Below are 9833 nucleotides of genomic sequence, written 5' to 3' on the forward strand. Positions count from 1 at the left end.
GTTTAGGAACATAAAAAGTCGAGGTTTTAGTTTAGAGCAATGGCCTTGCATTAACACCAGCTTACCTTTTACGTCCAATGTCACAGAAGAGCGAGCTGCGGTTCCTGGCTTGTTACTTACTTCACAAGAATATTCACCACTGTCCTCTTCCTCAACCTCAGTAATAATAAGTTTACTCTTTCTTTCATCTAATCGGGTATCTATAACTGCTCGTTCTTTTAATGATTCTCCATCTTTTTGCCATTTTATGTTTACGGTTTCGTTGTTAACTTTGCAGATCAATGTGAGGACTTCTCCTGATGTGAGTGTTTGATGCGTTTCTGGAACAACTTGAGCAGAGGCTTTTCCTTACATTAGGAAAGAGAAAATCGATGAAAATACTTATCTCACTTTGAAATTGCAGCTGCAGTATCCAAACAAAACAAACCAACAAACAGACAAATAAACAATGATATGGAAACGCGCCGATCCAGATGTGGCCTTTGAATATTGTTTTCGGAACATTTCAATGTACCTAGTGTCACTACGAGTTACAAAGTTCCGCAACTTAACTCATTCAGGAATGGAGAAGTTTTTTGTGTTTCCATCACTGTCAAGACTGGTAATTCTTGTGTCACGCGCAAAAATGATTTTTGAGTTTGGTTTTCATTTCCAATTCCTCCTGCTCTTATCTGAACTGCCTGGATCTCCGTAGCAGAGATATCTAATGTTCCAGCTAAGATGTATGAAGCATATTAATCAAAAGACGATAGCGCCATTACATTAGTTTTTTCTTGCTTTATTAATCTTTCCAAATCTATTCAGTTGACTCAAATAGTGGATTCCTTCCAATAATTTGGTACAAATCTTATCCCTACGTAATGTAATAGGCTCAAGAACATTGTTACTTAGGACTGATTTCGCCCGTATTGACTCTTGAGCTTACTTAAATGTAAGAAGATTCTAGCTTCGATGATAATGAAACTTCAACAATAATTATACCTATTCCATCTCTTAGTTTCTTTGTCTTTACACATCAGCTCATAATTGAAGTTGTGTAGTCTGGAAACAGTCTAAATGCACAACCCTTGAACCCCTGTTTCCATCCTTTCTCACCACCACCGACACCTTTATTTTTATCTCTACGTTCATCCCCAACATCTTCAACTTCATATTCTCTTTATGCCAATTATCAAATTTCTTTTTAATAAACTCACCATAAACACGCAGTACTGCAGAGGAACTAGTTTTATTTTCTTTGTTTTTCGCTGTACAACTGTAAGTGCCCTCCATCTCTTTTGTGGCACGTGGCAATTCCAGCAGTGATTCTCCTTCTTGATCACTCTGATGGATACCAGATGGCAGGACACCATTATTAAAATCCCAGACAAATGTTTGTGTTGGAACACCTGAAGCTACGCAACTTAAGTTGACAGGGTATCCTTCGGTAACAGATTGGTCTGTTGGAGGTGCAATGATCTGGGGACAGACTTAAAGTAAAAATATCACGATGATGATGAAAAGAAGAAAAGAAAGAAGGATAATATTTTGTCCATTGACGGAAGGAGAGAGGGGTGGGTTGACTATTGCGTATTAATCTTTTGTGGCACCATCGTTTTTCCAGGTTACATTTTGTGTTCTCTGGAATAGGAAACTCAGATTGAGTGTCCCTCCTTCTGATGTGGATGGTGGCGCTTTGAAAAGATTTTGATGGCGGATAGCTTTTTAGGGGCAAATACGAGACACCTCCAATGACTATGACATGCACTTGAGAAAGAATAAAAAACCGAGAGATATCTTAGGGGTTACTCTGATGTCAAAAAAATATGTTCATTCTTTTTTAAAGATTTTTGTTTATTTATTTATTTTGATGAGATTGCTATCAGAGTGGTTAAAAATTCCCTGTAAATGTAAATGTAGATTGGAAAATTACCCGAAATACAAAGTACATCACCATAAAAAAAAACATAGCCATCTGCACGCATGAGATGCTGCTACTGTTTCTAACTTCGTTTTGATTTGGAGATTTTAGTCTCAAAATGGAAAAAAAAAAAATGAAAAAGTTTAGGAACATAAAAAGTCGAGGTTTTAGTTTAGAGCAATGGCCTTGCATTAACACCAGCTTACCTTTTACGTCCAATGTCACAGAAGAGCGAGCTGCGGTTCCTGGCTTGTTACTTACTTCACAAGAATATTCACCACTGTCCTCTTCCTCAATCTCAGTAATAATAAGTTTACTCTTTCTTTCATCTAATCGGGTATCTATAACTGCTCGTTCTTTTAATGATTCTCCATCTTTTTGCCATTTTATGTTTACGGTTTCGTTGTTAACTTTGCAGATCAATGTGAGGACTTCTCCTGATGTGAGTGTTTGATGCGTTTCTGGAACAACTTGAGCAGAGGCTTTTCCTTACATTAGGAAAGAGAAAATCGATGAAAATACTTATCTCACTTTGAAACTGCAGCTGCAGTATCCAAACAAAACAAACCAACAAACAGACAAATAAACAATGATATGGAAACGCGCCGATCCAGATGTGGCCTTTGAATATTGTTTTCGGAACATTTCAATTTACCTAGTGTCACTACGAGTTACAAAGTTCCGCAACTTAACTCATTCAGGAATGGAGAAGTTTTTTGTGTTTCCATCACTGTCAAGACTGGTAATTCTTGTGTCACGCGCAAAAATGATTTTTGAGTTTGGCTTTTCTTTCCAAATCCTCCTGCTCTTATCTGAACTGCCTGGATCTCCGTAGCAGAGATATCTAATGTTCCAGCTAAGATGTATGAAGCATATTAATCAAAAGACAATAGCGCCATTACATTAGTTTTTCCTTGCTTTATTAATCTTTCCAAATCTACTCAGTTGACTCAAATAGTGGATTCCTTCCAATAATTTGGTACAAATCTTATCCCTACGTAAAGTAATAGGCTCAAGAACATTGTTACTTAGGATTGATTTCGCCCGTATTGACTCTTGAGCTTACTTAAATGTAAGAAGATTCTAGCTTCGATGATAATGAAACTTCAACAATAATTATACCTATTCCATCTCTTAGTTTCTTTGTCTTTACACATCAGCTCATAATTGAAGTTGTGTAGTCTGGAAACAGTCTAAATGCACAACCCTTGAACCCCTGTTTCCATCCTTTCTCACCACCACCGACACCTTTATTTTTATCTCTACGTTCATCCCCAACATCTTCAACTTCATATTCTCTTTATGCCAATTATCAAAATTTTTTTTAATAAACTTACCATAAACACGCAGTACTGCAGAGGAACTAGTTTTATTTTCTTTGTTTTTCGCTGTACAGTTGTAAGTGCCCTCCATCTCTTTTGTGGCACATGGCAATTCCAGCAGTGATTCTCCTTCTTGATCACTCTGATGGATACCAGATGGCAGGACACCATTATTAAAATCCCAGACAAATGTTGGTGTTGGAACACCTGAGGCTACGCAACTTAAGTTGGCAGGGTATCCCTCGGTAACAGATTGGTCTGTTGGAGGTGCAATGATCTGGGGACAGACTTAAAGTAAAAATATCACTAAGTTAAGGATCGCATTGTCCATTTTATTTTAACACCACACCCCCCTCCGATTTCCCGTAAAAGCAAACTACGTAATTCTCAAACCTATCCTCAATCCAAGTGATCTCGCAATCAGTTTTCTCGTTTGGTAAAGATAGGTCTAGTCCAGTCCAATGTGGCATTAAAACAGTATTTTTTTACTTGCCTTAAATATTTCCTATCCTAGCAAAAGTACGGAGCAATGATAATTTTATTATCTATTCATTTCATTTTTAGTTCATTCTTATAGGTTGGTGGGTGTAATAGGTGTAATGTCAACGAACTATGTTACCATCTTCTAAGATTACCAGTTTCTATAAGTTCATAGTAAAGTCCTTAAACTCGATAAATAGCCTGGCAACGATGGTCAAAAAATGACGAAAGGTTTCGATTCCGTGAAAACATTACACCAAATCTGTCATTTTATAGACCCAAATTGTCCGTTGTAACAAGGGTACAAGTTCATAATGACGTCAGGATTGTTTTCATACATCTTTTCGTAAATTCGGTCGCTGATTTAGCACGAATGTTTTTACAAAGATCGCTTTCCAGCTTCAATGATAAATATTTACTACATAATGCTGCACTGATAGCCGCTTCGACAGACTATAACTCGTATACTGTTACTAATGTACATTAAATTATGACTACTCAGTCATTAATATTCATCGAATAATTTGATGAGGAGAGAGATGGGAAGGTCAATTCAAATCTCAAACAAATTTTTATATTAAATGATGCCATTGCAAAAAAGATGGAGTGTTGAGATCTATAAAGTCAAAATTCCTCGACACGACAAAGACAAATCGATTAAGACTGCCCAAAAACTAACTGTTTGCGTCCAAATTCAACATCAATTGACATCTCTTATATTAGTTGAAATGTACTCGCTGTTTAGATGTCATCATCAACTGAGTTCTCTTTCATTATGCTTATCAATTCTGAAGTATATGTAAATGTGGTTTGAAACCCTTAAATCTGATGTGGAACCTAGGAATCGGCTTTCTTTGTCATCTAGTTAAAAATTTAAACCGATAATAGACTTCAGCTGTTTTTATTTATAAATGAGAACCATAACTTCCACCACTTCAATCCAGAAAGTTCTTCGATGTTTTTGGCGCTGCATGTGTACGTAGATCCACTTACTTTTGTTTTCTTATTGTTTGTTTAGATTGACGTAAACAACGTATACTACCATGCTCCAAGATTAGCAGTTTTTGTATGTTTATTGTATACACTTACTTCGGTTATAACTAGGCAGATGATCAAAACAATACAAAGCGCTAGCATTCCGCCACAACAGAAAGTAAAACTGTCGTTTAATACATCCAAATTGGCCGGTTAACAAAAGCGGGACGACATGAACTGTTCGTTAATGTCCAATGGTGATGCTGGTTTCCATAGATTTTCCTAAAGAGTGAACTTTTGTCTGTACTGGCGGGATATCCAATGCGAGAATCAAATGTATGTGATCGAGAACCGTTCTATAGAAAAACCAACGAGTGATGGTAAATGTAACTCAAAGAAGCTACAGGGATGGTTCTATCGAGTCTCTCTCCGTCTTCAATTATTTTGATATGAATATAGTTTATGATGTAATGATAGCCACCTTGACCAACTTCAAGGCCCTCACGCCTGAATTCATTGTTATTTACAAAGGAATATGATGACAAGCGAAAAAGAAAGGATGAATTTAAATCTTAAAGGTACTTATACGAGAAATACTGTCACAAAGTGATGCTTTGAGATCTATAAAGTCACGTTTTTTTGGCGCTCCAAAAATGTAGCCTTTCAACGCCTCAAAAATGAACGGCATTTATTTAAACAAAAGAAACCAATCTACGCTTGATATACCAGCTAACATGAAATCGTATTTTAAATGTTACCATTAACTAATAACATATAGGGCAAAGCTACTGAATGCTGATTGCTCAATAAAGAGGGTAGTTTTTCTTAATTTTGCTTGTGAAGAGGGCAAAATTAACTTCGCTTTAACTTTGTTTGAAAAAGCGCCAACTTTATATTTTTAAAGTTGAAAGTTTGTTAGCAGGCCTGGTTTTCAATGTCCTGGTATGTTTGTGCAATAATAGAATTTCATTCAGCTTATTCGCACGTTTCTGGTGATTGATTCTTTGTCGACATTAAATGGTTTGCTGTGACTGATTACTCGGTATTCTTTTAGTTAATTACTGACAGTATTTTTCCCTTTATTTCATTAACGAGCAATCACAATGGGTTCTTGTAAAATTAATGATCAGTATCACTTGTGTTTTCAGAAGTTGTTAAAATTGCACTCGTCGCTGCTCGACTCGGCCAATTTTAGCAAATTCTGAAAGCACGCGTGATTTTAATCCTTAATCTTACGCGACCCCATGCAATTACCAATACTTATAACCAGTGACCATGAGCCACAGTTTTTTTTCGCTTGTATCAATGAGAACCATACCCCCGATAATTTCAATCCAGATAGTGGATGTCTTGTTTCCTAAGCTGTTTGTGGCGCTGCATGTGTATTGGCCAGAGTCCTCTAGCCTCGCTTGACGAATCGTGAAAGTGTTCTTGTTGCCGATATTCACCCCATCTTTAGTCCAGAGTACCTCAGGTTTTGGACAAGCTCTCAGGACGCAATCTAACTGAAGGGATGAATTATACGGAAGCGACTGGTTCGTGAGATGAGAACTAATTTTAGGAGGACCTGGGCAAAGAATTGACAGATACAATTCAAAGTAGGTGAAAATAAAAACATTGAAATAAAAAGAATATTTAAAAGTTAACAAAATGTAACATTTGATCCCAAAGTAGCTTCGCTTTCCTTCTCATTATTTTTGGCGCTGCACGTGTATTGATCAGCGACTCCATAATTCACTTGATTCTTCAGTAATGGTGAGCATGTTTGTGTTACCGAGTAACCTTCCATCCTTTGCCCAATTTTACTCTGGCTTCGGAAAACCCTTCAAATACAAACTCATTTGAATTGTGAAACCGAGAGTTGTTTCAGGAGGACCTTTTATTTTTGCAAAAAGAAAAAACAAATAAAAAATATAAAAATTGAGCCTATCCACTCCCCTCTTCTCCCTTTTAATAAAAATGATAATAATTCTATATTTATATTGCGCAAATTAACAGTATGACCAAGTGCGTATTAAAATGTTTTGCGGGGGACTTAACAGACTGCTTAGAGCAGTTTATAGTTTTTTGTACAGACTAATTTTATCAGATGCCCCCAATTTCAGAAGACAGGCCAGACCACAACACTGCGGGCTACGTTCCCTACTTTTCATGATAGGTGTGTGAGTTTTTTATTGTCCCTTAATAACCAGTACAGAGAAGATGCGGGAGGGTGTCGCTCACAATCTTGGTTTCAGTCTCTCCCAAGCTTTCCCCTGCTGTAAAAGCCATATTTATTTTGATTAAGAAAATAGAAAGCGCTCGATTGCTAAAATCATGCCTAGTCTACAAGAAAATGTAATGATCTTTCCTTTCTCAGACTTCAGAGAAATTGGCTCTCTGTTGCCTGACAGAATATAAATCTAGCATCTAATTGGAAAATGATGAAAGTCCTGCAAAAATAAAAATTTAAAATTTTGAATTCAACGCGCTCATTTTTCCTTTTCTTCTTTTTTATTTTTTTCTTTTAATTGCAAATAATTAATGGGGGAAGAGTGTTTCGACCAACACTTGAGTCCTTTCATTTCTCCTCATGCATACAACCACTTACATTTACAAGGCCTTGATTCCTGAGTTCTTGAGCAGTTAAATTCTAGAAGTAAAGTTATCCAGATAATCTTTTAAAAGTAATAAACGATTAGATCTTAAGTCCACTTCATTCTGTCTGAGAATAAAGTGGTCGTTAACAACTCCTGAGGGTTCCTGGACAATTCCCAGTTAAGAAAATGGGAAACAGACAGGGAATGAATTTAGTCCGGCGGTAATATCACTTGAACATACATTTGGTACTTTTCTAACCATAGTAATAGTTCATGTCTGGTTATCAGTCCATTGTGCATGGTGTAACGCCCTTGAGTTTAATAACAGCCTTTATTACACATAGCACGATAATTTTATTCCATAAGGCTCATTCGTAGAAATCTATAAGCTTTAGTTTCACATGTAAAAAAAGCCTATACAGCCAATCAGAATGACGTACAGTTCTTTCACGTGTCAAAGTATAACCAGTCGAATTGCCTGAAAGAATTGCACGCGCGCTTGCTTCCTCGAGCTCGCAAAACTTCTGCAACTGCTCGCATGCATATACTACGATATTCTCCATTGCCATTAAACTTGCATTGTTAGTGAGTTTTTGTTTCTAATTTGCGTTCAGAAAACTATTACAATGAAAATTCTCGTGTTATGTGCAATAAACAGCTCACGACATAGAAAGTGCTTTGTACGGGGTTTTATTCACTCGTTGTTTGTGTCAAAAGCCCTCACTCGCTCGTTCCTCGCTTGTTCGGGTTTTAGACACAAACAACTCGTGAATAAAACCCTGTACGCTGCACTTTCTATGACGTAAACTATATACATTGCATTCTATACATGAGAAATTTGAGCAAATAAAAATTGAATAAATTAATTTGAATAAAATCTTAAAAATACGTTTGTAGTCTTTAAGAAACGACGGGCAAAAACCCGCATTTGCACTTTCGAATTACAAGTATAAAAAATATCGTCCTGTCACTTACCAACTCTTTCCCGGTTCTGTTTACATTCTTTGCAGTCGTCAGTCCATGATGACCACGCCATGCAACCTTTAATTAAAAACAATAGGTTGTGCGAAGAAATCATTGGGGGAAATTTTTTACCAGCTACATAAATATGTACCTTGCCGTAAAGCATACCAACGTAAATAATTATCATCGTCGATATCCCAGGTTTCTAATTTCCAAGTAGACTTGAAACCAAAATCACCACGTTAAAAAGATAGATGGCTTAAAGCTTATAAATCAGCCGCCTTACAGGTCCCGATTTATAAGCATCATCCATGTACTACCAACATCCCGCTGGGATTTATCATGTTATCAAGTGCAGAAAAGTGAGGTTTATTTTTGGTTTATGTTTTTTTTTTGCAGAGGGTGGTCGAAGCCATTCATATTCAAGTTTTGCTTCTATTATGAATCTTTGTATTGGCATTATCCACTGATCCACAAAGGAACACTGTGTCCTGTCTGTATCCATTTATTGGGAAGCATTCTTTTGTTCAATCAACTTTATTATTCCTACTGATAAACGATAGTTTAAGCATAACTACTTACAGTCTGTTAAACAGGTTAGGATGAGGACGTTAGACGAACATAAGAAGAAAGATTGCACATTCGGTAAGTAAATGAATGGCTTAATATAACGTTGGATTACTTGGCAACCACATCATAAGCTTCATGAACTAGCTGAACCTGTTGTACTCACCCGCTTATAAATCATGAAAGTATGCCATGAAAGAGAAAAATAATTTTAAATAAACCCGTTAATTCACTTATCATTTATTTATTTATTTAAACTAACCAGTCTGTCTGTTTGTCTTATTTTTCTTTCATGTTGAAGTAAAATAAAATAACAGGGTTTTTTAAATGAGACAAACGATCAGTCCTAACATGACTGACATGGTTTTCAGAATACATAGTAACTGACCACAACTGACAGTAACGTCTTTTCGACTTTAACACTTAATAGAAACAGCTATCGGTTATCGTCAGTGCAGTGCTATACACCCCCAGATTCCCTTGCTCTGTTTATGATTGCAATTTGCTGATCAGTAGCCAGGTGGTTCAAAGAGTCAATGATGTATATTGACTCACAGGAGAGTTCTTTAATAATATGAAAGGAAGATTTTGATATTTACCTTCCCTTTTGGCTTGGAAGGAAAGATGAGATAATAAAAGATAAGTAGTTCATGATGTGAATCTAATGTGAATATAGGTTTAAGTTATGGAATAGCAATCCATTGTACACTTTTTAGAAAAAAAGGAAATGGGTTCAGTAACGCATGAAAAGCGAGTGATAGCACCTAACTTTACATTTCTCAAACATTTTCCCAGGATGCGACGCGGGAAAATAAGTCCCCAAAAACTTAATTGAAACTGCTAAGGATGGGTTGCCTTTTTAGAGTCCAGTTCAAGTGTTTCATGCCAATTTCGAGTTATGAGTTTGACTGATTTTATGTGTCGTATGACTAGTCCTTGAAATACTTGCGGTTTTAATTTCTATTCTGCGTCTGTCAAAAATTTATAGTGCTCATAAGTCAGACACCTTGAACATTTTTGTTTGTGGTCCTTGGCGAGATTCAGTCG

At 36.5% G+C, this 9833-nt stretch overlaps 1 protein-coding gene across 1 annotated transcript in view; it reads right to left on the bottom strand.

The window, feature by feature from the left end:
* Window positions 1–9025, bottom strand: part of LOC111347475 (hemicentin-1-like) — a 165603-nt gene extending 156578 nt beyond the window's left edge. The window contains exons 1-7 of the mRNA XM_088760008.1: window positions 8232–9025; window positions 7268–7309; window positions 5996–6244; window positions 3238–3510; window positions 2107–2388; window positions 1197–1469; window positions 66–347 (exon numbers count right to left, since the gene is read on the bottom strand). Coding sequence (XP_088616134.1) covers window positions 66–347; window positions 1197–1469; window positions 2107–2388; window positions 3238–3510; window positions 5996–6244; window positions 7268–7309; window positions 8232–8406 — 1576 coding nt within the window. The 5' untranslated portion in view covers window positions 8407–9025. The remainder of the gene's footprint in view (window positions 1–65; window positions 348–1196; window positions 1470–2106; window positions 2389–3237; window positions 3511–5995; window positions 6245–7267; window positions 7310–8231) is intronic.
* Window positions 9026–9833: the final 808 nt, after the last annotated feature.

This window comes from Stylophora pistillata, chromosome 5 (genome assembly GCF_964205215.1).
Source record: "Stylophora pistillata chromosome 5, jaStyPist1.2, whole genome shotgun sequence".
Classification (NCBI taxonomy): Eukaryota; Metazoa; Cnidaria; class Anthozoa; order Scleractinia; family Pocilloporidae; genus Stylophora; species Stylophora pistillata.